At 32.7% G+C, this 27,372-nt stretch overlaps 1 protein-coding gene and 1 long non-coding RNA gene across 3 annotated transcripts; one reads left to right on the forward strand and one right to left on the reverse strand.

Annotated features, from left to right (window-relative positions):
- Positions 1-222: 222 nt before the first annotated feature.
- On the reverse strand, positions 223-6,598 carry LOC124457864 (sushi, von Willebrand factor type A, EGF and pentraxin domain-containing protein 1-like). Of its 2 annotated transcripts, none has more exons than XM_047008033.1 (4): positions 6,182-6,598; positions 5,947-5,977; positions 5,645-5,759; positions 223-626 (listed from the first exon to the last, which is right to left on the reverse strand). In XM_047008033.1, the coding sequence occupies exons 1-4, from the start codon at positions 6,434-6,436 to the stop codon at positions 233-235; spliced, it is 795 nt and encodes a 264-aa protein (XP_046863989.1). In that variant the 5' UTR covers positions 6,437-6,598; the 3' UTR covers positions 223-232. The 2 variants fall into 2 exon arrangements, with proteins under 2 accessions (XP_046863989.1, XP_046863988.1); XM_047008032.1 differs by having other exon boundaries at positions 5,645-5,876.
- A 6,260-nt stretch (positions 6,599-12,858) lies between these two features.
- LOC124458142 lies at positions 12,859-13,633 on the forward strand. The gene is made up of 2 exons (XR_006953032.1): positions 12,859-12,944; positions 13,225-13,633. It is a non-coding gene; the product is annotated as an uncharacterized LOC124458142 (long non-coding RNA).
- Positions 13,634-27,372: the final 13,739 nt, after the last annotated feature.

The raw sequence follows: 27,372 nt of genomic DNA on the forward strand, positions 1-27,372 counted from the left end.
ATGTTATTTAAATTTTACATTTTTTTCATGCCTTTTAAATTTTAAAATAATTTTTTTTCGTTTTTGAGGAAAATATTCAAATAATGCTTTTGATATTCAACTTAGAAATTTGATTAAAAAAAGTATATGACTAATAGGGCTTTTGTTTAGTTGCAATAAAAGCACAGAAATCATCTTGTTTATTACTACTTTGTATTTGAGGCTTCACATTTAGAAATTATTGAAACAATCATTACTTACCAACTGTTAACGATTTTGAAACATTTCCGCTCAAAAAAATGTGAAGATCTCTCCACTGAATTATTTGTTTATGTGGCTCTACAGTACATTCATGTTTTAGCCCCTTGATGGTACATGATGTGTTGCGTGTCACGTCATAGTTCCATAAATTTAAATTATTTATTTTACTAACAAACGAAATATTTGGATCAAAAACAGCATTCTCGCACTCAAGTTTTTGACCAATAGCGACAACACCTCCACCGCGTAGTAAAAGTAATGAATTGTTCACCATAGTTTCGTTTGAAATCATAGCCCCATCAAGAAAAATCCTCTCAGTCATCAGAGTGAGGATGATGACCAGGTGGTGCCAATAACCATCGTAGATTGGATAAATGTGAAGGTTTCTATCAAATAACGAAGATTCAAATGAGAAATACCACATGAATAATAGCATTGGCTGGTATAAAGAAAAAAATACTATTAACGAATGATTGTAAAATGATTTATAGAAAAATGTTAGCAACAAAGTTGAAAAAGCTAATGGAAATTCAAAATTTCACACATTTTTGATGTACGCAGGTCTTGCAACGTCATTCATTTTTAATGTCATTAAGTGCTTAAAAATTAGCAGAGACTAATCACGTGACTGCTGCATCTCTGGTATATATCACTATTATACTGTTTGATGATGAGCTACCTGTCTTTGAAAGGCATTTATATTACTTCACAGTCAAGGAAAGTGTTCAACATGAAACTTACATTGGGAGCATCAATGCAGCAACCAAATCCACTACACAGAGTTTTTATACTGTGTATAAGGGCGACCCAAATGGTGTGTTCTCTATTAATAATAATGGTGTATTAACAACATCCAATAATCTGGATTTTGAGAAACAAAATCCAGATTATTACACTGTGGCCTTGACATTTCAACGTTGTTTGTTTCTAGCATGCGTCATGGTTTCGTACATTTTTCTTCAAACGAAAACCAAACGACTATAGGTGATTTTAGTGGTTATTATCATTTAGGAAGTAAACTCGTATTACAATATGCATACTATATTTTTAATATGGGTGCACATGAAATGTGCAATGTTGCTATACGAGAAATATAGACTAGAAATATGATGATCTTGAAATAAACAAAATCGTTTGAAGAAACTTCGTTTCAAATTAAAAATGCAATAACATGAGTTTAGTTAAATATTACCATCCATAAAAAACATAGCACTAAGATGTTACTAAATTTTCTATCAGTATGCAACATTTTTAACTTTAAATTTTGTTAAAAATGTTTATTTTTTATTATTTCATCTCGTGTTTTTTTATTAGCCTCTTTAATAATAACTTAATAAAGCACCCATGCATTTATTACTTTATTCTAATCTAAGAAATCAAACATTTTCCTATTTTACTTCTCCAGCATTTTCTTTCAAAGCAGCAATCTGTTTAAAATCTGAGAGCGTTGTTAAATTTTTTAGTGCATAATGAAGCTTTCACTAAAATATTATCTTATATTAAAACTTTTCCTTTTCTCATCTTCTTAAATACTGATACAGCAATTTCTTGTGAAAATTATCCATTTCTTTGTATTTTACGTTTCTTCCACACGTTTCTCTTTTCTTTCATTTTAACATTAAAGTATCTTTTTTAAAGATAATGAAATCACTGGACACCTTTTACACATTTTCTTAAAACACACTTGCTTTTTTTGCTCCATTTTTTACTTAATTTTATTGTTAAAATTGTACTAAGTCTGATTGAATGAAATTTTACTGTTTCTTGTCTTTTTTTATCTATGTTCCACACTGTAACATCAATCATCAATTTTATCCACATGGTTTAAAAAATAGAACAACATATTCTTGATCTTTTCTTTTCTACTATTAATTGGCTGTCTCAGTGTTTTACTGTAATTTTCTGCATTTAAAACCATTGTTTAAAATGGCTAATTGGGTAACTGCATGAATTTTTAAGTTTTACGTTAGAGTCCATAACCCTTTATTATTTTATTTTTAAATGAAACAATATGACAAATTGTGTATATTTACCTCCACTACTACTTCTAAATTGATTCTCTCAACCATTTGCAAAAATATATGAATAATTGTTGGGTCCATCTATTCATTGCGTTGAATATTTCTTTTTTTCACTTTATATCTCCCCTAGGATCATCCATCATTAAACATTCTTAAGAATCAAGACCATTGAATTTTCTCCTAACAGAAGGATGTATTCAGCTGCAAACTAACTATTATTGCATAAAAGACACAAATGTGCCGTCTTTGTGCTCTACACACTCTTTTCTTAACTCTTGACCAGGGGCGGATCTAGGATTTTTCAAACATCAGTCGTAAAACGTCGGAGAGGCTCCGCACCTGGGGGGGGTCTGAGGCATTCTCCCCTGAGAAATTTTGAATTTCAGAGTCTTGAAAATGCCATTTTCAGCGTTTTAGAGCAATACAAAATGTATTTTGTGGGCATCGTTTTTGCGTAAAAACAACACATTTTTCTTACGTTTTTTTCGAAAAAAAAAATAAAGTGAACAATACTTAAACGTTTTGCCAAATATTTAGGCTCATTATCATGCCAAATATATGGCTCATTAGCATGTCTAGGAACGTAAATTTATTTTACAATAATGCTATTCAAAAACAGATATATTCTTTAAAATTTCTACCAAGTTGTCAGGCATTGACCCCCCTAGAGACCCCCATTCAAACCTCTATGTAATAAGTTAAGTTAGAAATTTGGTACTAAAAGTGACAGTTCATAGATATAGAAAAGCTCAGACTTCAAACCATGCAAGTTTATTGTAACCCTTTACCCATCTCCACATCAGTGCCAGCAAATTCACCCTTTGAGAAAAACTCAAAATTTTTTTCTGCCAAAGATTAAGCAAAAATTATCAGAGTGAAAATTTGCAGTTAAGGTTAGCTTAATGCCATAAATGTTTATTAGGCATTTCACTAGACTATTATCTTCTGCAAGGTGTGCTATATAGCAATCACTAGTAGCATTGTATTATCAAATACAAACAGAATGTAACCAACATCTCTTTAATTATATAATTACATGAATGTTAAAAATGGTTTATGTGTCATGCTTACTGGTTATGATAAATATCTTTTCATATGATCAAAGCTTGTTTAAATGTAAATCTAAAATAATTTAGTTTAGAAGTTATAATGATCATCAGAAAAATTACCTAGTGATCATGAAAAATATTTTGCTGTTTTGCCAAATTTCAAGGTTTATCTGCATACATAGGAAGACATTTTTACTTTATAGAAAATGCTTTTCATACATCAATAGCCCTTTGGAGTTTATGGCAACAATCTGGTATGAGCCGTAGGTTAAAACACCTTTACATCACTACATGAGGTGTTCAGTTAGAAAAGGGGACAATATGTGACATGGGACAACATTTCATGTATGTGAAATACTCAGGTTTAATACCATTCCAGTCAAATTGTCAAAATAAAAGGCTTCATGGATCATAAGACTCAAAATCACAGGTTATAGTAAACAGCTTCTCATGTAATCAATGTTAGTTTTCTCAAATCTTAAACAATATGTAGTATAACTGTCCAATGATTGAATGATCAATGATCATAAACTGAAAAGCCCCAAACATTTGTTTATGATAAAGTAAATAATAGTATGGCACCTTATGGCTACAGATTTTTTGTCCATTGAAATATATTTGCAGAAATGTAGGATTTCGCTGTCATATAGCGGCCACGATTCCCCAAGCATTAAAGAAATCATAGCTAAAAGTCCTTCGGGAACAACAATTTTAGAAGCATCAATCTGCTTACCTTACGCCATATTAACATAAATCGCATCACACACTCGCATAAATTGACTTTGATATATTGCATTCATGCATACACTTCACTTGTCCTTTACTTACGATTTTCGATGTAAATTTCTGCTGATAAAACTCAAAACAATGTTGGCTTTCTTTTGAACATCAATGACTGAAATGTCGCTCGAGAGATCGTCTTTGCCAAGCATTTACAATTCATCCATAAATTTTTCACCCTCTTGAAAAAATTCCCATTTTGGAAAGCAGCATTCATGTCAACATATGAATTTGTAAAAGATTTCCATAAATTCCATCTGATTGTAGTTTGTTTCTATCATGCTTATAAAAATTACTATGAAACGATCAAACATTCAATTCAGACAGTGAGCTTGACTATGTTAGTTCAGTTGGCTATCAGTCGAAATCGGTCAAACCAATCACAGTAAGACAAAAATTCAAATGAACCAATTGTAAGATAGCAATTTGACTCCCTTATAGGTCCGGCCACCCCTATTATCGGTCGACATTATTCCAGACTGTCCACTGATCTGGCCATTGACCAATAAAATAGCGTTTCTGGCGTTCTAGACTCCTTTATAAGTCGAACCAGTCAAGCCACCCCGCTTATCAGTCGGTTATTCCAGGTCAATTAAAATTCAACTGATCTGGTTACCAAGGAGATATTCATTGCATTAGTCATTGGTTTTCAATAATAAATAAAGCTGGATTTTTATCACGAAGTAAATGCGATAATAAAGTAAGAATAATTAATGAATTTTTAATTAATATGAATAGATAATTTTTGAATTTCAAACATCAGTCGCGCGACGGATTTAACATACTCTAGATCCGCCCCTGCTCTTGACTTTGGAAATCGAAAAACGAAAACAATTAAAAGTTAATACTTTGATTTTAGTGCATATAATGCTTACATCATATTGTATTAACGTTGTTCACTTGCTTTATGCTCACGAGGAAAGTAGTGCGTTTTGTTTTCCTAGAGGCTCGGAAGAAACATTGACTTAGACTCAAACGATAACAAAACTTACTATTTTCTGTTGGACGTACAATAAGTGTTTTGTGAAATAAGAACAAAGACCATTTATTGTGATTGCCTTTTAATAAACTCAATGACTTTCGGCGAGATTTGTCCATCAAAATTTTGTTGCGAAATGCAATAAGGCTGACAAACACATTTCTTAACTATTTTTTAATGTTTTCTTAATCCTTGTTTCTTATTAATAGTAAAATTTTTTTGCTTACTACAAGTGCAATAAATCTTTTTAGTTTTGGTTTTTTTTATGATATTGAAATTTGCGGGCAGTAATTTGTCACGTTTTTCTTAGGTAGGAAACATCGCATTCATTTCAAATCATGTAATTAATAATTAGCCAATCACATTTGACAAACATGGTTTTTGCAAAACAATGTATAATGATGTATAAATCAATAATGTATAAACGCTGAATCCGAATACAAGTCTGTTGTGCATCTAAAAATATCCTTTACCAAAAGCATACAAATATTTTGCACATTAATTCAAATTTCAAAATTTAGCAGATTGATGAATTTTTAACCGTGGTTTAAACCAATAAAATTAATTTTTCTTACTCTTTTGTCAACGACTTTATTGTAATGATGACCCGTTCTGTGTCAAATCCTACAAAGAATTCGTCAGGACTGTTCTGAACAGCATAAGAAAACAGCGCCATTCTTCGCCTTGTACCTGTGTTTACCCAAAATGCCAATGTCATCTCTGATATATTAGGCATCACATTATCGAGAAGAATCAAGTTCTCGACATGAGCATTGGGAAATACCAAATCGTAACTTTTGTTGAGGGCTTAGATGAATTGAATGAAACATAAGTCAAGTTTATGAATATAAATATAATGTAGCTAGGAACTACTTACGCTGTTGCAGTTTGCAGCTTTTGTTGTACATCTAAAAAATAAACAAAAAAAATTTGAAAAAGTTAGGATGAAAAGGAAAGTCTAGGTAAATTTTTGGTGAAAGAGTGGTCTTTTTTGTTTTAGTTTTTTATTTTTCATGTAATACATAAAACATTTGTCAAATTTTCTTTTTGGGTTAAGCTACTTGCTTTTAGTTGCATAAATAAAACACACAAACTTCAAAATTATTTCTTACTTTGATCGGTGTGTTGAAGAAAACATAATCATAAAATCGATTTTGTCTTAAATTTTGTCGGCTGCTGTCATTTAGAACACTGTGTAACATTTCACACAGACTCCAACGTCCTTGGCTTAACCTTCTACTGTGGTTTAGAGATTGACAACATGGCTCTTTAAAGCATTTTACGATGCATTCTATTTCGTTTTGTACTTCGATTTTTTTAAATACATTCCCTTGAAATCTCCAACCTAAGAAAAAATACCCTGTCATTGTCAGTTTAGTAAAGTTTCCAATAGCTGTACTATTTCACGCTAGGCCAAGCGCAAACTTCTCATTGAGGCATCAAACTTTTTTCTTACCCTTGTACAAAGCATTATAGCAAAAATCGAAACAGTTGCTACTACCAAGAACATTAAGTAAGCATAATAATATAGCTGTTAAGTTTAAGCATTTGTTCGAGTACAACATTTTGCTATATTTCTTGTCAAACTGAAAACATAATGCGTGCCATAGTTAAAACTATTTGCTTATTAAATTATTGAAGCAACCAATAATAATCTTTGTCATGTAGCAACAAATATTGGTGTAATTTCCTCTAACAGGTACAATTTACACATCTGTGTAAATATTGATGTTTCTTGAAATATTAACGCTTGAATTTTATTTGAATCCTTTGCTTACAAAAAAAACTGGCGTTTTGTTAACTTATTTTTATCTATATTATTCTCTAAGTATTAATAATATAATGAGTCAAGTATTGAACCAAATTTTTGTCTACACAGTTAAAGAATATATATATATGGATGTTTTAACTTCATGAACATATTGATCTTCGACAAAGTAAATCAATAATTTAAAGTATTAAACTTTCTTAAAGAATCTATTAATGATTTAAGCTTAAAAACACTTGCAAACAAGTGTGGTAGTGTCCTTTATTCAAATTTGAAACTTTCTCCTCACATTTGTAACTATGAGGCATTATAGAAAAAATCGGTACATTTGCTAATAAGATTAGCAAGGAAAATATAATCAAAAGCTTTTTAATTTAAGCATTTGTTTAAGTACAACATTTTGATGTGTTCCTTTCAAATTGAAAAAAATATTGCGAGCCAAAGTTATTAAAACTATTTGGACATGTTGTATTGCAGAAAACACCTGGTGTTAATTGCTTAACACACAACGGAGATAAAAACGTGCCCTCTAAAGGGTTTAGTTTCCACGCGTTCATTTTGAATTTAAAGATTGCATACAAGAAGAGTGCATTGAAAAGAGCCATGCATAAAACAAAAGGATATGATAAAAGTAGAAACAGCACAATGTTTAATCGGAAATTTCATCACTTATCTTCAAAATCGAAACGAAAAATATTAAAAATGTTTAAATGTTATTATTATATGGCTAGCTTCATTTCCGACAAAATGGCGCTCTTTGATTGGCTCAGAAACATTGTTGCCAGCCCATTATTTTCCCGTAATCGACCACAGTCAAACTGCGTAATTTGACAGTAAATGTACACAAACTTTCTAAAAGCAAAACGCAAATTAAACAAAACAAAAAAGCATTTACGAATGTGATTCGAAGGAAAAACGTTTGGAAAACAGTTTAACTATCCAGACAATACAATGTGAAACGATTTAATTTTTTATCGACGAAAACTATAAAAGTTAAAGCCAACCCGTAAAAAAAACAGCCAGGGTGAAAAAGAAAGCAAGCTTTGTTTCAGGTCAAATAATGCCAAATAATAATCCTTCTAAAAACCTCGTTTCTCGGTCTTTACTGAGAAATATCGGGCCGAGGTGTTTTTGTACAGACCTCGCCCCATACGCACATTGCAGAATAATAAATGTATTTTATGTATTTATATAAAAAGATTTCACTGCGTTTAGCATTTTAAATTTTTTAAAAAACTTTTAGGACGAATTGCAAATTATCGCTCTGTATATTATTTATCCTTAATTATATCAATACTTATAATGCCTCTTCGAATGCACCTGTCATTCACAAAACTCTACAGTTAGCTAGTTTTAAGAGATGAAAATTATCACAATTTGTAGTGATTGCGAGCCATGTCAGTGTGGTGAATGGATTTTGGGTTACTATTATCCCTATTTTAAGGTTAATTCAAAATCAAGCTATATTAGGTTATTGTATATAACATAATCATAATAATAATAATAAATATAATACTAATAATCCTAACTAACTTCTCATCTTAGAAGCGCTTTTGATAAAACGCAATATGCCATAACTTAATAGTGGTCTCAAAGCCTGTAAGAAATCATCTCTATTTTAAATGAAGGTATACTCCATAATTGTTGAGTCTTGTAGTTGTCTCAATCACGTATAACTGTCGCTTCCGCTTGTAATTATATAAAAGTTTCGCAGTTTGCTTTGTAAACTTTTAGTATGACGATGTCTTTTGAATAAAGACGAGATTTTACACAATCTGTTGTCTAAGACTCTTGTATCATCTTGAATATTAAGAAAACGAGATGTCTGTTTTCGGAAACTGTTTTATTTTGTTTTATTTAAAATTGTCTGCTTGTCTTGGTTATAGGTTAACTCAAAATAAAACTATATTAATTTACTATTTATAAAAGAGCCTATAAAGAAGGCTCTTTTGCAAGTTGTCCATTCTTTTTGGTTAATATCTTTATATAACAATTACCATAGTTGTTGGGATGATTGAAAGATTTCTATTATATTTTTTCCGGAATGTTGTGTAATAGGTGTCCTTTGGTACGATAGAGACCATTTAAAAAATATCCACTTGTGAAAACACTCAAAGTGTCTTGTCTGAATTATAATATTGAAATAAAAGGTAAAGCAATTTATCAGATTTTTCTTTTTAATATTATATAAGAGTCTGATATAGACATAAAACGACTTACTGAGTTTGAATTATGACGTCTAAACTAATTCTAATTCAAAATATATCACTGTTTCTTGGTATATTTGAAAACATTCTGTTTAACAACTTAAATTACATGAACATTATATTTTTCACGTTTTGCAGATAAAGGTACAAATCTAAATTATTGACACGACAATTCCTTTTTACTTTTTAAGCTTTTCTCAAATTGTTTATTTGTTGACTTGGCTCAAAGGGTACTCAATTGTCTACAGTTTTCCACCAGCTGTTATTTTGATATGTGATTCGTTCTCCTGTATATACTTTATGTCACGAGCAGCAATTTAGCTATCTGAAGTTTATAAGTTCCTTCTCACTTTCAACTAGTAAATTGGTTGTGCCAGGAACCATTTATAAATTTGTAATTGGATTCACAAGTTGACCATCCTTGTTTGTTAACTGAACGCCATCAAGATTCTTCTTGCAGTCCAGTGGTTTGCTGATAGCTAAAACGGAAAATTCTCTTAACCTTTGTTGTGTGCTTTAAAAGGAAAGAAAGAACTATGTAAAACTTAGATCAGTTTCATAAACAGCAGGCATCATAAGTCTTCAGTAAACTTACATTCTCATAAATGAAAAGCTGAATGTTATTGTACTTCTAAAATGGAAGTACAATGTTGACGTTACATTGATTAATTATTCCGCGTTTAGACTGATTGCCGGAGTACGATATCCTGATTCGGCCAGAAATCTGCAAGCCCTGAAGACTACATAGTACCCACTAGCTTCGTCGATTTATAATTTAATGTTTTTCATACCACTGCGACATGATGACAAAATAGGAATTACAGCATACTAAAAAGCATGTTTTTTTCAAACTTACAACTAATTAACAACTAACTTCATACGTACCATCAGTCGACTGCGTACCATCAGTCGACTAGTATATTCTTTCTGCTTTATGCTTGCTGTAGGCATCTGAAGTAGAATCTGGGACAAGCTGTCAACAGTTCACACTGTATAAATAAAAGTTCACACCAACAAGGAAACGGCATTTTGTTTAAAAATTAAACTATTATTTTATCGGTATTGGTGGTTGCTTGTTCTCATCACTCAAAATAACACTACGCCATTTTTTGCTGCTAGGCCAGGCCATCTAAAGCAACCGAGGAAGGAAGCAACTTAATTTTTTTTTATGTAGAAAGCTGATTTTTATGTCTTATGTGGTGAGCCATTGTTTTTTTGAATTTGCCAATAGCAATGGGTGTTGTGGTAATAAAGTTTGCACCAAAATGTGGTTGTCTTATAAAATGTACATTCCATCTCCTTATATAATAAGTAATTATATCAATACTTATTGGGTGAAAAGAATGATGCATAATGCTTTAACTAACAACTACAAACAATAAAGACCATATCCAGTGGTGTAGAAATGGTGGGCGCTTGGGGGAGGAGCCCCCTTCTACTTTTGAAATTGGTAATTTTAAAAGGGCACTATTAACAAAAACGTAAAGATAGCCCCCCTCTGACAAATTTAGTTCTACAGCACTGACTTTATCTAACAACATTTGGGAAATTAACCTTCCAATCCTCTTCCTTGTAAACGAGACAAGTCTATTCAAAAGCAGAGAGCTTTTGAATAGACTTGTCTCGATTACAAGGAAGAGGACTGGAAGGTTAATTTCTCAAATGTTGTTAGACAAGGTCGTTATTGTTTGTAGTTGTTGGTTATAGCATTATGCTATCATTATTTTGTTTAATAACATTCCAACTATTTAATCTTGTGATTATACTTATTGGGTAGTAGTTTACCATGCAAACCAAGTGCGCATTTTACGCTTTTAAAGATATACATGATTGTAGTAGCTTTTTAAGTTTAAAGTACCAAACCAAAATTTCTTGAAAACCATTCTAATTAAAAAAATGGTTTTCATTCAAAATAGCAAAGACTTAAGTGGCTCGAACTTTTAAAGATTTCTTGAGAACATTGCACATGGGCTGCAGAGAGGGGAGGGGAAAGAGGGAAATCCCCCCTTTTTCAATATTTCTTGTTGGTGAAGTGTAAAATTGTAAAAATCCGCTTTAACAAAAACTTAGATTTGATAAGTATGGATGTTTAACAGTATTTCTTTTCTCACTTATGTTCCACTTTCATGTTTCGTTGACGTTAGATTGATTAATTATACCGCGTTTAGACTGATTGCCGGAGTACGATATTCTGATTCGGCCAGAAATCTGCATGCCCTGAACACTACATAGTACCCAGTAGCTTCGTCTATTTATGATTTCATGTTTTTCATTGTAAACAATTTTTAATTAAATAAAACCATGTGCGCAGTAGGTATCGATGTTTCTATGGTGTCGTCGTTTACATTGGTCCCCCGTACTCGAGCGCAGGACTTGGGTATTATCTCTTTTCGTAATACAACCTCTACAAAACTCAACAAACGAAATCAAACAAATTTTGTATATTAAATTATTACTGATAAACCTGTTAAAAACACTGTTAAAAACAACGGTTAATAACAATCCGATTTTTCTCAGCCTGAAAGCAATAGGTTTAGAAAGAAACGAATAACGCAATTGTTTAGAACTTACATAAGCCGAGAGTAAATCTGTAAGCCTGCAACGCTACTTGTCGACATATGCAGAAAATGAAGTACATATTCATCTCATACGGCTTATTGTAAAAGATTTGTGACGAATGTTTTAATATCAGTGCTCATTCTGACACGTTACACATTAAAATACCGTCTTGTAGTCTTAAGTCTAAAAAAAATTAGTTCAAACTATTAAAATCAAAAAATTTTTGTTCGTTAACTCAAACTGGTAGAAGTTAACGAATCTGCAAAACCTGTGCAATGTTCTCAAGAAATCTGTAGAAGTTCGAGCCACTTAAGTCTTTGTTATTTTGAATGAAAACCATTTTTTTAATTAGAATAGTTTTCAAAGAATTTTGGTTTGGTACCTTAAACTTAAAAAGCTACTACAATCATGTATATCTTTAAAAGCGTAAAAAGTGCACTTGGTTTGCATGGTAAACTACTACCCAATTAGTATAATCACAAGATTAAATAGTTGGAATGTTATTAAACAAAATAATGATAGCATAATGCTTTAACCAGCAACTACAAATAATAACGACCTTGTCTAACAACATTTGAGAAATTAACCTTCCAGTCGTCTTCCTTGTAAACGAGACAAGTCTATTCAAAAGCTCTCTGCTTTGTTAAGGCTCTCTGCTTTTGAATAGACTTGTCTCATTACAAGGAAGAGGATTGGAAGGTTAATTTCCCAAATGTAGTTAAATAAAGTCAATGTTGTAGAACTAAATCTATCAGAGGGGGGCTATCTTGACGTTTTTGTTAATAGTGCCCTTTTAAAATTACCAATTTCAAAAATAGAAGGGGGCTCCTCCCCTAAGCGGCTCTCCCTTCCACACCACTGAATAAGGTCGTTATTGTTTGTAGTTGTTGGTTAAAGCATTATGCTATCATTCTTTTTACCCAATAATATTGATGTGATAACTTATTATATAAGGACATGGAATGTACATTTTATAAGACAACCACATTGTGGCTCAAAATTTTCTTACCACAACACCCAGTGCTATTGGCAAATACGAAAAAAATGGCTCACCGGAAAAAAAAGAAAAATTAAGTTGCTTCCTTCCTCGGTTGCCTTAGATTGCCTGGCCTAGCTTCAAAAAATGACGTCATGTTATTTTGAGTGATGAGAACAAGCAACCACCAATACAGATGAAATAATAATTTAAATTTTAAACGAAATGCCGTTTCGTTGTTGGTGTGAATTTTTATTTATGATTAACTGTTGACAGTTTGTTCCAGATTCTACTTCAGATGCTTACAGAAAGCAGAAAGCAGAAAGAATACACCAGTCGACTAATGGTACCCAGTCGACTGATTGGTACGTATGAAGTTAGTTGTTAATTAGTTGTAAGTTCTGAAAATATCGTGCTTTTTAGTATGCTGTAATTCCTAATTTGTCATCATGTCGCAGTGGTAATGTACCAGATCATTGTTTATAAATCAAAAGTCTATTTCACGTTTTAGATAGATTATAGAATACCCGTTTATTTTTAAAGGCAACCATACCAATTCGAGAAGACCGCATACATAGTATAACAATGCTACAGCTAACTAAAGTATCATTTAAAGTCTCAAGTATTTTTATTAATATCATTTAGTGGTCAATGTAAAGAACGAAGTATAAAGGACGAAGCATATTACAGGAGTGGATACTTAGTGGAAGGGTATTATTTAATGTAAATTACATTTTTAATGAGACATTCGATTGGCTTTTTATTATTGAATTAGAGTATAACAGTGAAATATGAAAGTTTTGAATGGCACAACCTTGCATCATAGTTGATGAAAGGAACAATTATTCATAGAAAATATAACATTGAGTTACAAATTTTACCCAGTAATGTATGTATATATCGCAAACTGTATCAATTACAACATAATATAGCAAGTATTTAACTTATACGTAGTGGGATAAGTCTTCACACATACATATAATAGTCCACCAAATTTTAAACATGCTTGTATTTAACTATTTAATGTTTCACTAAATCTGTAAATGGCAACCTATTTATGAGAAAGTCGTCATTTCGAATATAAGTGAGAAGCTGAACAAAGAATAAAGCAAAACATTTAAAATTTATAATTATGCACGCTTATCAAATATTTACATGTGGGGTATAAAACGATTGTGAGTAATATTAATTAGGTACCGAATTAAACTGTTGTCTATAGCCAATACATTGTAAGGACACAGCCTGTGTAGGAAGTTAAGAAATATTTTGTTGGTAGGTGTCTGTATAAGTGGAAGTTGAAATCTGTACTTAATATCATACTCTAGTTCAAGAAGCTATGCTATATGACAAAGAATTTTTTTTGTTTGTTTCGCGTGACTCCTTCCAAGTTTGAAGAATTACTCACCTTAGTTGCACCAAAAATAGCAGGCTGGCATGCAAGAAGAGAATCTATTGGACCTGCAGATGTTTGGTTACTGGAGACGCCTTTAGAACCATTGCAGCAAGTTACTTTGTAAGTCATACCGTTGTGGGACGAATTGTTAGGGAGACTTTTAAAGCTTTGTGGATTGTTATGGCCGTAACTACACGAGATCGTTTAAGAATTAGTAGAAGTTATTTAAAAGTATAAGTATAAACAATCTAGTAAAAGAAGCAACGTCTGACTTTAACAAGGAACGTTCTAATTACGTTTAATTTCTTATATAAAGAAAGTACTATTTTAGATAAACTTGATTTGGAAGTCTTTCACTGATATTTTTACCAAGAGACAAAGGAAAAATTCAAAGGCACGATGTAAAATTCAAATATGTCTCAATTTTTTCTGAAACCAGGAAAAATTAGTGTGGGGAGCTGTAATTTATAAAGGTACAAGGGAAGAATAGTGCAAGGGGTTTAGCATTTTTAGAAAATAATACATTCTTCCTTGACAGATATCATATTTACAATAAGAAAGTATTGTAGTTCAGTTCAGTAGTAGATCCAAGGTTAAACCAAATAGTTCACAGTCAACTCAGTTTCTTATATCTTGCCTCTAATCACAGGTGCGGATCTAAAGTATGTCAAATCCATCGCGCGAGTGATGTTTGATATTAAAAAATTGCCTATTCATAATAATTAAAAATTCATTAATTATTCTTACTTTATTATCGCAATTACTTCGTGATAAAAATCAAGCTTTATTTATTATTGAAAACTAATGACTAATCCAATGAATATCTCGTTGGTAACCAGATCAGTTGAATTTTAATTGACCTGGAATAACGGACTGATAAGCGTGTGGGCTTGAATGGTTCGACTGATAAAGGAGTCTATGAACAGTGGCGTAGCTAGCGGTCCCGCTACTCCCGCCCGGCGGGAGTAGAAATTTCCCAAAAAAACAATAAATATTCTATTTGGACATAAGATATACATTATTTCACGAACAATTTGTAATATTATGTTTTATTCGTTCATATTTACGCTTTTATTAGGTGGTTCGTATTTCGTAATCGTAATACAGCAAAATCTCAAGATTTGTTATGTAACCTAGCAACCGCCTTTTCTCGCACATTGCATACTCGCGCGATTCTCCACGTATTCCGCCCATCTTCAGAGGGCGGAACATACAATATAATTCTATATAAGAAGTTTTGAATTCTGGTTGGCTAAGGGACTTGACGCATGCTCAAATCTGCTGTTTTTATAGTCGAACTCCCGCTATTTTAAATTGGCGGAGGTTGTAATTATTTGACCTTTTAATACAAGTACAGCGATTAGTGATTATCAAATTACCTGTCATTGTCGGTATTAATTTTCCATTGTGTTTACTCTCAAATTGCTATTTTGTATTTGTGTATGACACAATGGCTTCAAGTGCGACTGCGATTTGCTCAACTGATGTTGATTTAGTAAATAGCTTATTAGCTAAACCGTTCTCTGCTCTATCGTCGGTCGAACAGAATGTTATCGTTCATGAACGGCCTACTCCTGATTTAACTATCCAAAATAAGGGAAGAGCATTTCAGAGAGATTGGTATGAGGCGAAGGACTGGCTGTGTGGCAGTACAACCTTGCAGAAAGTGTTTTGTTGGCCATGTCTAATGTTTTCCCCCAAAACATCGCCATCGTGGACTAAGAATGGCTACAACGATATGCGGAGTATTATGTCTGATGCTAAGAAGCATGAAAATCTAAATCGCATTTGACTGCATTTAAGACATGGAAAACGTATGGAGCTAGTGAACGAATTGATTGTCTTATGTCCCTCGCTAGAAGAAATGAGATTCAGCGTCACAATGAGGAGGTAAGACAAAATCGAGAAATTTTAAAACTGTTACTGAGGCCGTGCTGTATTTGTCAAAGCAAGAGTTGCCATTTAGAGGTCACAATGAGTCCGAAGGTAGCTTGAACAAAGGTAATTATAGAGAGTTGCTCGAATGTTTTGCTAAGTTTGATTCTGTATTTGAGCGTCGACTGCACAGTAGACTAGCAGAATCTGATATAGTTGGTGACAGAAGATTTACTGGAGTCTCCCAGAAATTCAAAATGGTCTTATCAGCTGTCTTGATTCAATTATTGAAGATGAAATCAGAAAGGAAATAAATGATTGCACATTTATGAGTATTCAGGTTGATGAAGCATCTGATGTCTCCACCAAAGAGCAGCTAAGTGTTATTGCTCGGTTTGACAAAGCAAGTGAAATTATGGAGAGGCAATTAGGATTTGTGGATGTAAGTATGAACAGAAATGCCACAGCAATATCACAAGTTGTCAAAGATAAACTTGTTGAGTATTCTAATATAAAAGAAAAACTGGTTTTACAAACATATGATGGTGCTTCTGTCATGTCTGGCCATATCAATGGTGTTCAAGCATTGGTTCGACTAGAGTATCCTTTTGCTCATTTTGTTCATTGTGCAGCTCATAGATTGAACCTGGTCCTATGCCAGTCAGCCTCATCAATTTCTCCTGTTAAAATCTTTTTATTAATATAGCTACATTCAGCACATTTACAAGCAATGCCCCAAAAGAAAAGCTTTTCTCACATCTAACAACCTTGAGTTTCCTGCCCTGGTGAAACAAGATGGTATTATCGCTCTAGATTAATCAATGTATTGCACAAAAACTATGAAAAACTTTTAGATATTTTTGAGGGGTACTTGAACAACCAGCTGGGTGGGATGATGAGTCATTAAGTAAAATAAGTGGCTTACTGCATTATCTTGATAGCTTTCTTTTTGTTTTCTAGTGTGTGTTTTTACAGGATTTTAGAACAGTCCACAATTTTGTATTCCATTCTTCAAAATAGGGAAACCCATTTTAACTATGGCATAAGCAAGATTGACAATTTCAAGCAGTTTATTGTGTCACTTCGCACAGATCAAGCTTTCACCGAGTTTTACCAAACTGCACTAGAAAAGTAGGCCCACCAGCAACCAGAGCAGATAGTAGATACAATTACAAACAGCTTTATTTTGAGATTATTGATTCCATTAAAGGCATGTTAAGTGAACGATTTCAAGATATTAATCAGTTCGAGTTTTTAGACCTTGTAAATCCTAAACTATTTACTACATGGAAGGGCATAGTTCCACAGGAGAAGATCAATCTTCTCAAAGATAAGTATAGTCCTCTTTTTGACATCCAAACTTGGGAGAGTCAACTTTCCTTCATTTACAACGACAAGGACTTTCACAAAGAGTGCAGTAATGAGGTTCTTAAATACATCTTCAAATTTAATCTCCAGTCGAGTTTAGGTCAAGTGGTAAATTTGTTAAAATTGAATGGTGTGTTGGCAGTGGCAAGTGCTTCAGTAGAGAGGTCGTTCTCTTGCTTAAAAAGGGTAAAAAGCTATTTAAGAAATAGAATGGGTCAAGGTCGGCTTAGCTCTTTGTGTAGAATATTTATTCACAAAGATATCATTGAAAAGAAAGAGGAATCAGAGGTGTTGCATAACGAGGTGGTTGAAAAATTTGTAGAAAAACCCAGGAGGCTGGCCTTTCTTTATAAATGATGAGTATAGTATGTGTTTTGATATTTGTTCGTATAATACATGGTACTTCATTGAGAAAATTAAGCATAACTTTAAAGAATAAAGCCATCCCTGTCTACTTGCCCCAATCTAAACAAGTTTAAACTAACAAGTAGAATGCTAAGAAAAATCTCTCTATGCACTTTAGAAGTGTCGTATACTATATTATTTTTGTGCTAATACAAATTTCTTCTGTTTATGCAGGGGCAGTGATGAGTAAATTATGTTTTAGGGGACAATTGTCTCCTGCGTAACGTTTCTCTGAGCCACCTTTAGTACCTTTTTAACTAGTTGCAGTTTCAACGATTGCCACATTAAGAATGCAGCTAACAAAAATGGGTTTTTATAAATTATTGTACAACAAATAATTCGCCCTCGAAATCGCAGGAAATGCTGTTTCCAAGGCTCTGGATTTCAAAATTTTCCGGAGGAGCATGCCCCCGGACCCCCCTAGTTGGGTCGCGCCGGAGGCGCGAGATGGATTGGCGGGAGTGACTATTTTTCCTAGCTACGCCACTGTCTATGAACTCAAAAAACGCTTATTTTATTGGTCAATTGCGAGACCAGTGGACAGTTTGGAATGGTCTCGACCGATAAGAGGGAAGGCCGGAACATTGAGTTCCATAATAATTTGTCTGATGATCATTATAATTTCTAAACTAAATTATTTCAGATTTACATTTAAACGAGATTTGATCATATGAAAAGATATTTATCATAACCAGTAAGCATGACACCTGAACCAATCTTAACATTCATGTAATTATATAATTAAGACATGTTGGTTACATTCTGTTTGTATTTGCAAATATATTGCTACTAGTGATTGCTATATAGCACGCCTTGCAGAAGATAATAGTCTAGTGAAATGCCTAATAAACATTTATGGCATTAAGCTGTCCTTAACTGCAAATTTTCACTATGATAATTTTTGCTTAATCTTTGGCATAAAGAAATTTGGAGTTTTTACTCAAAAGGTGAATATGCTGGCACTGATGTGGAGATGGGTAAAGGGTTACAATAAACTTGCATGGTTTGAAGTCTGAGCTTTTCTATATCTATGAACTGTCACTTGTAGTACCAAATTTCTAACTTAACTCATTACATAGCGGTTTGAATGGGGATCTCTAGGGGGGAGGTCTATGCCTGGCAACTTGGTAGAAATTTTTAAAGATATTCCTCCATATGCTAATGAGCCATATATTTGCATGATATTCTGCCTAAATATTTGGCAAAACATTTAAGTGTTGTTCACTTCATTTTTTATTTGAAATAAACTTTAGCAAAATGTGTTGTTTTTACGCAAAAACGATGCCAACAAAATACATTTTGTATTGCTCTAAAACGATGAACATAGCATTTTCAAGTCTCTGAAATTATAAATTTCGCAGGGCTCAGGTTTTTTTAACCAAAATCCGCCATTACCGCCATGTTTTTGACAACAGTTCTTGTTCCCTCCAGGACTTATTGAACTCAATGAGTGTAACAGAGAAATTGCGCATCCAAAAAGAAAACTAAGTGAGTATGAGTCAGCTTTTGGAATACAGGCGCTAATGTGCGACAGATGTGGTTAGATTAACCATGTAGTAACAGCAGTATATCCTGCAGGCTCTGTAGTTTTTGAGTCCTTTACTTACTCTTAATTAGAAATACAACAGCAAACGAACTAGCTGACATAGATGTCATGGCTGAAACGGCAAAGCCCTTAAAACATGTGGCGCTCGAATGAATAAATATGGTATATTGAGACGGAAGACTTGTTCAGAGTCAGGAAACTTTAAAACAAGTAGAAGCCATGATATTTAGCAAAGAAATACGAAATTTTTGAGCGTTTTATCAATAATTTACTCATATGAGCGAGCCCACAATCGAGCAGCAGTTTCAGCAAAAGACGTCACTTCACTGTCGAGTAGCAATTGGCTGTGAAGGTCAGCGGAAAGACGCGGGCTCACCAAATGAAAATATTTTCTCCCCTCCGGATTTTGACAACCATATATATACGCTATTATTTGCGGTTGTATTTGCTAAAAAAACTTTAGTCCTCTCCCAAAGTTTTTGTAATTTTACAAACTTGCCGTTAACTTGTGTGGTTATTGGATGCAGAAATATTACTAAAAATTGAAACTTTTTATTGTACCTGAAGCAAAATAGTATCGTTTTAATGTTCAGTTTGCACATTCCTTATACGCTAAAATTTCAACGGTTTTTGTAGGTAGCCACGTGAAGTCGTGTTATACTACCAACCACTATGTTATACTGCAAAAAAGTAGAAGAACTGCCGACAGATTTCCATGTCATTGACCTCTAATTTTGAACTGGTTGTAGTATAAACAATGTAATTCTCTAAATTCGTTTCGTTTACGCTTATGTTGAATGATATAATCCTGTCTTTTGTTTATGTTGACAATAATGAAAACTTAATACATCAAGATTTAAAGGAATTGCTAGAATTAACAGCCATCGAAAACATAAATGTTATTTTGTTTGATCGTATAATAAGTACAACTTGAAGCAACGTACTTGTATTTGGTCTAGTTTTTTACACTGTGTGTGTCTCGCCACAGTGCTTTGGTGAGTAAAACGTAGAAAAGAAGGCAAATAAATGTGTGTGAGTCTGGCCACAGTGCTTTGGTGAGTAAAACGTAGAAAAGAAGGCGAATAAATGTGTGTGAGTCTGGCCACATTGCTTTGGTGAGTAAAACGTAAAAAACAAGGCGAATAAATGTGTGTGAGTTTGGCCACAGTGCTTTGGTGAGTAAAACGTAGAAAAAAAGGCAAATAAATGTGTGTGTGAGTTTGGCCACAGTGCTTTGACGAGTAAAACGTTGTAAAGAAGGCGAGAACGTGTTTTCTAAAGAGTCTTTAATGCATTATATTCACGTTGAGGTTTAGCATGAAATCATAATCAAGTTAAAGTGCTACGCATTGTTTATTTTTATTGCTTGATTCACTTCTGTTCGCTGTTCTTTGTGTTTTTTTGTTAAATTAAAGACGAAAAGCTCTTTCATATCTCTTTGTCTTGATGCATAATAAATATAACATCTGAAATCATCTATGTGGTTTTACAAATTATCAAAAATTACTACGAGCATTAAATCATAATAAATGTCAAACTAAAATACAAATGAAATCTGAAATGTTTGCTCTCATCACTTTTAATGTACAAAGCCTTTACCTGTTAAAAGCTTCAATATTGTTTGTTATCGTTGCAGAATATTTATTAATGCTATGGGAAATAGAGAAATGTGTTCGGCTCTATGGCCAATAATTACCAAACATATACAAGTGTATATGTTGATTGATCATTTAAGATAAAAATAAAATACTTTAAAATATGACATAACAAAATCATATATTTTTTAAAATTTAAAACTTTATTTAAAGTATTATGTTTCCTACAAAATAAAAGAATGAAAGATATTGGCACAGAATATGGAACTAACAAGAGGCGACACCCTATGAAGTATTTGGTCACGCCGACAATTGCCTAAAGTGAGCACCGCCACGTTCTTGGGTAGTAAAGTGGGAGAATTTTACTTGCAAACAATATGGCGAAAATTGGATTGCCAAGCTTAAGAATGCTTTTTATGGAGTTTAACTGGACAATCTTTGCCACTTTTATAATTATTTCTAAGAAAAGGTTAAATAGGCTTGCTTCGTTGACCCTTTTGACTTGATAATCTAATTTACAATACAATTTGATGAGATTTTTTGAGAGTAAACTCGCGGGTAAGGATAAAATGGGAATAAGGGATAAAAGGCGGATAAGGGGATAAAATGTGGATAAGGGGATAAAATGCGGATGAGAGACTTTTATTCTACAGTGGATACAACAAAATTTAAAAACTGATTATTTTGAATTTCTGAAAAAAATTTTCGAATCGTCTAATTTGTAAATTAGGTATGGACATAGCTCTGAAAATGGCTGATAAATAGTGATTTTGGCATTTGGATATGTTGGTTGTTAATAGCATTTTTTAATAACTTTGATATCAGTTTAGTTGTACTGTTTTGAAACTGAAAGAAAAAGAGGTAATTTAAAAATTCTTTATGTTACTTGATGACCTAGAATAAATATTTAATTTACTGTTTCTATTGCAGACACAATTCATTCAATTCATCCTTTCATACGCATTTTGTCCCCTCATCCGGGTTTTATCCCCTCATCCGCGTTTTGTCCCCTCGGCTGCGTTTTATCCCCTCATCCGCATTTAATCCTCTCAACCGCATTTTATCCAATCATCCGCCATCCGTATCCACATTTTGTCCTAACTCATATACTCGCCAATTCGGCGGCTTCGACTGTTAGGTTTTTGTTTTACTTTGTTATTTTAGCAATTCGTTTAAAGTATTCCGTGGACATATTTTGTTGTACTTGTATGTTACAATGTATAATAAATATAGTGCTATGTTATTTAAAGGAGGTATGGTACATATAACCATGTTTAAATTAAAGTATTTTGTCATCGAACAATACAAACAATATTTCTTGTCTTTAATAATGGCATGATAATGGATTAATGCAGTTTCTAACTACCGCTTCGTTAAGTCCATATAGAAGACATGCAGTGTATTTATTTTAAAAGTGAAAACTTCAATGATTTAGTTTGATACCTATTTTTCATTAGACATGTTTGTATATATTTACTAAGTTTGGTGGGCATGTGTAAGTATTTCAACAAAGCATTTTATAGGGATTTAGAGTTACAATTGTTTGTGCACAAGAAACTAAAAAGCTTGGTGTAAATTTTCAATAACCCTGAAATCATGTATCATATTTTTGCAGAAAAATATGAACAAATAAATTTTTATTTTTCCATTAGCCCAAATCTATCATATGGAAGCGTAAATATGGTTAATTAGCCAAAAAACACATTGTACATGAGCTAATATTTGCTTTTCTGTATGTCATATTGGTACTTTATTAAAAGTGTTCAAACACGAAAGTTGATCTTCAAAACAATGAAGCCTAGTCAAAACCATTTCCATTGTTTCTTTTAAATATGTGATAAGTCATTACATATTTGTAACTGCTTTGGACATCATGGTAAAAATATACTTAAGCCTACGACACAACCACCGAATCCAAATAAATCGCAGTTGAATTGTATCGTAAAATGATATTTTTAAGTAAAAAGAGTCAACAAAGTAAGAGTATATTACTTTCTCTTTAATATATTCTTAAAAGTGGTAAAGATTGTCGAGTTACATTCCATGAAGAGCATTTTTAAACTCGACAATACAATTTTCACTATATTGTTTATAGTAACATTCTTCCACTTTACTACCCAAGAACATGGCAACGCTCGCTTCCGACAATTTTTCGCGTGAGCAAAAACTTCAAAGAAGTGTTGCTTCTGTTCTGGTTAGTTCCATATCCTGTGATAAGTGGAGACGTCTAGTCATCAAAAAGCTCTTTCGCAAACAGGGTGTTCATCAAACCATAAGCAATATCATAAATCATTCGCATCTTTTTTTAATACAACGCACGCACGTCGTTGCGTTTAACAGCTATTTCAAACCGTTTCGTTAATGTATTATTTACAACTTTTAATTTATGAGTGGTGTTGGCAATCATTTGATGAGTATATTTAAAAACTTTTTTTTGTCAAAAATAAACATGTTAAATTCAGGCGATGCCAATTAGCATGTTCTCAGATTTCCCAAATATTATATAAAAAACCCTTCACCCCATTTGTTCAGATTGTTCATAAATTTTGTCTCTCTTTATCCGAGAGACTTGTGCAAAAAAAAGTATATTTGTTCGTCCATAATGCATATACTCACAATGTTTAAAGATTACGGCAAATATGTTTTTGTGAGAAAGTCACTTCTATTAACTTTAAAAGAGTGTTCACTTAATGCTAAGCCATGCATAATAATTTAATCACAAATAACTCCATCAGAATGTCACTAACCATTCTTCTTTAATCTTGTGCTGTTTGAGAAAATGAATCACAAAAACTTTACTATAATTGGCAAAGTTTCTTCATTGAAAATTAGCTACTTTATCCCTTTACTTTCGATTTTTTGGAAAATTTCGTTAGCATGGTTTCCAAATAGTGTCATACGGCAACCTGAGAAAGAAACGGTTAAAACAATCTAAACTAAAAGTAAGACGGCTACAATTAAATTCCCTTATATTGTATCTGCACCTGTTGTTAGTTGTTACAAGTTTAGACTGCAAGATTTAGCGGTCAAATTTGTTGAAAATCTACGATATTAGTTTTCCATATACTCAGCTGTTGTCGCAAACCAACAGTGCTAAGCCTAAATATTAAAAAAATACGCTCTTTATTCTCTTGACACTAAATGATATATCACTCTCTTCTTAAAGTGTCAACACACAATTATTATTTTAGTTTTCACTAATGTGTAAAAATGGTCTTAACTACTAAAATGTTTATAACATTTAGATTTTAGATTTTACTTCTTCCAATTTAGTATTTGATACAGAAAAACATTTATCTGAATTCGATTAACATTTCACTATAAGTGTGTTTATCGGCGCGGATGTATTTCCACATATTTGCATAGTATAAAGTTTGAAGTCTTAATTTCTTGTCCATAATCTCTTTTTCATTTTGTATGGCTTTTCACCCAAATTAAAATTTCATCAAGAAGCGGTCGTTATCTTCGTGTGTATTATTGAATTGTTTTTAGTAATAAATAATTTCAAGTATTTAAAAGATAAGTTTTCAGCTTTCATATCGTTTTATAATTATGTACTATAGAACCGCTAGTTTTAGTATTATGATTTTATCTGGTAGTTTAATTCTTTTAAAGCTTCAATTTCATAATGATGGTTGACAGAATTCAAAACCTTTTAAAAAGACGCGGGTAAAAATTTTATTCGCTTTACGCGATAAGGCTCCTTGTCAACAAAGTTAACTTAACATGCTAATCAAACGTGGCCAATGTGTTTTCACTGATTTACAATATTTTATATTAAAGAAATGATCTAATGCACTGACAGCAAAATCAGGAAGGAGTTTCTTTGTGTAAGTTACTAATTAATTTATTCCCTAGACAATAAGGAGGGCGGAAAATAGACTGTAAATATTTGAGTATCACTTCGGAAATGTGAAGTATAGTAAACTCTCCAGTAAGGTGTATTTAGGAACCGATGCCAAGTACGTACACGAAGGAGTTTTGTCGGAAATGCAATGTAGATGTCTTTGATTAGTCACATGCGAGTAAAAATTTATATACAATATCTACACTTGATGCGGTAATATGGGAATGTAAATCATCACAATTCAGCTTTCTGTTAGTTTTGTTCTTTTCTATCCCAAGAAAATGGTAACACTTCTAAATTCGCATTTGAATTACGTTACGTAAATATGCAATTTGTTCCTGCATTTATATGCTGGAAACCTCATTCCGTTTGACATTGCAAAATTTTGGGAAGTCACTAGAACGTTAATTGGGCGGTGGGATGTATATTCATATATTAACTTGTGCCCTACTGACTTTTTTTAAAATTCAAATCACTTTTAGAAGAATTAGAATGGCACGACGGAATATATAAAGACGCAATCTCCCAACAGTAAACGTTCTAGTTACGCCTCTGTCCATCACGAATTTGTGACCTTTTGTGAGGCATTGGTGAAACTGTCTTGTTTTTTTTTCATATGACTCACTAATTAATGTCTTTATAATCATAGTTTAACAATCTCTCAGTCAAAGTCAAGTTGTTTCATATGTCAATAACTAGTTAGGAAGAAACTTCCAGTTGCTAACTGTCATTATTTACGTCATAAGTTGAAATGGTAGCTTGGCTTGGTTGGAAAGGATGCTAATTTTTCATTGCCAGAACTAAATTCTAGCCTTACCAAAGCCAGGTTAACATTGGACATATGTACTGCCCAACCCAACTAAAAGTATAATTTTATCTGTTGTAATAAAGGGAATAAAACTACATACAGAGAATGGCCAAGCAAAACTACACATTTCCTTCTATGCTAAATGTACATATCAGAGTTTCTTAAAGAAAGGTAATTCAACTTTAGGCGTTGGTGTGCATAAAATACTGAATAAACAAAAGCAATATTCCAATATGTTGTAAACCAGTGCTTTCGTTTCAGAATGCGATGTTTTTCGTAGAATATGGAAAAGCAATAAGCAAATGTAAGAGAGTTTAAAACGTTAAGTCGAAATCGCATTGTTTCACCTCCGCGTCAGAATGGACAATAGGAAATTAAATAATGAGTTCATTCAAATGATATGCTAACAAAGTCAAATTTATTCAGCATTCCTTAAAACAAATTTAAATGAATGACTAAAAGTTTTATACATTTGCTTAAAGGATTTGTATAATTGTATGACAATGCAGAAAAATGTTTGCCTTGTTTAACCACCATTATTTGTAACATATCGTTTAAAAATCCGTCCTAACTTTTACCTAATAACAAAATTGGCATAAACATGCATATTGCGAAATTCATGAAGTACGCATAAATAATAAGATGTAAGTGCGGAAGGTGCAAAGCAACTTTTCTTTTCAATAGAGGTATATAACACAAATCTAATAGGTAAAAAGGTGATTTCCACCAAAGCATTTCAACGTGCTAGCATTTACTCATTTTGCTTTAAATGCAACTACAATTTGACATTCTATAGTTAGAAGTCTGGGGTTTCATAATAATTCAAAACTACGGTCGTTTATTCAGTATTGTACACACATTGGCGTGTTGAATTTTGATTAACTTGTTTTTCGACAGCCTGAATATTAGCAATTATTGTATGCTACATATGAAATTTCCCGACAGGGGAAACATTGATCTAGTCTAGATTACTGCAGACTAAGAGTTTTGTTTATTCAGACGCTACAAATGATCTTTATTATTTGAAGTAGGGATATCCTGCTGATTCAAGTTTTTAAAATGTAAATTTTAGAGATGTGACAGAAATTTCATTAAACAGGGGATGTTATAAATCATCTTTCGCATAGTATCAGTTTTATTTATGGCGAAAAATTTCTTCGTTTTACCCGATAAGGCTCCTAGTGAACAAAGTTATCTTGACATGCAAATCAAACTTGGCCAATGTGTTTTCATTGATTTACAATATTTTATATTAAAGAAATCATCCAATGCACTGATAGCAAAATCAGGAAGGAGTTTCTTTGTGTAAGTTACTAATTAAATTATTAACTAACAATAAGGAGGGTGGAAAATAGATTGTGAAAACTTGAGTATCACTTGGGAAATGTGAAGTATAGTAAACCCTCCAGTTAAGTGTACTTAGGAACCGATGCCAAGTACGTACACCAAGTGGTTTTGTCTGAACTGCATTGTAGATGTCTTTGATTAGTCACATGTGAGTAAAAATATTTATTTTTCGAAATTTATCACCCATCTAAGCTTAATGCAGCAATATGGGAGTTTAATATCATCACAATTCAGCTTTCTGCTTGTTTTTGTTTTCTCTCTCTCAAGAAAAAGGTAACACTCCACCCCCACCCCTCAAGTAACGTTCTAGTTACGCGTCTGTCCACCACGAATTTGTGATCTTTTGTGAGGCGTTGGCAAAAGTGTGTGCTTTTTTCATATGAAACACTAGTTAATGTCTTTATAATCATAGTTTGACAATCTCCCGGTCAAAGTCAAGGTGTTTCATACGTCAATAACTAGTTAAGAGGAAACTTTTACTTGCTAACTGTCATTAGTTACTTCATAAGTTGAAATCTGGTGTAATGTCAGTTCTAGCCTATTTTGGCTCGATCAGTTGGAGTCAGGTGACGAAATAAACTATAGAAATTTGTTGCTAATGCGCTAATT

This window comes from Xenia sp. Carnegie-2017, unplaced genomic scaffold (genome assembly GCF_021976095.1).
Source record: "Xenia sp. Carnegie-2017 unplaced genomic scaffold, XeniaSp_v1 HiC_scaffold_6, whole genome shotgun sequence".
Classification (NCBI taxonomy): domain Eukaryota; kingdom Metazoa; phylum Cnidaria; class Anthozoa; order Malacalcyonacea; family Xeniidae; genus Xenia; species Xenia sp. Carnegie-2017.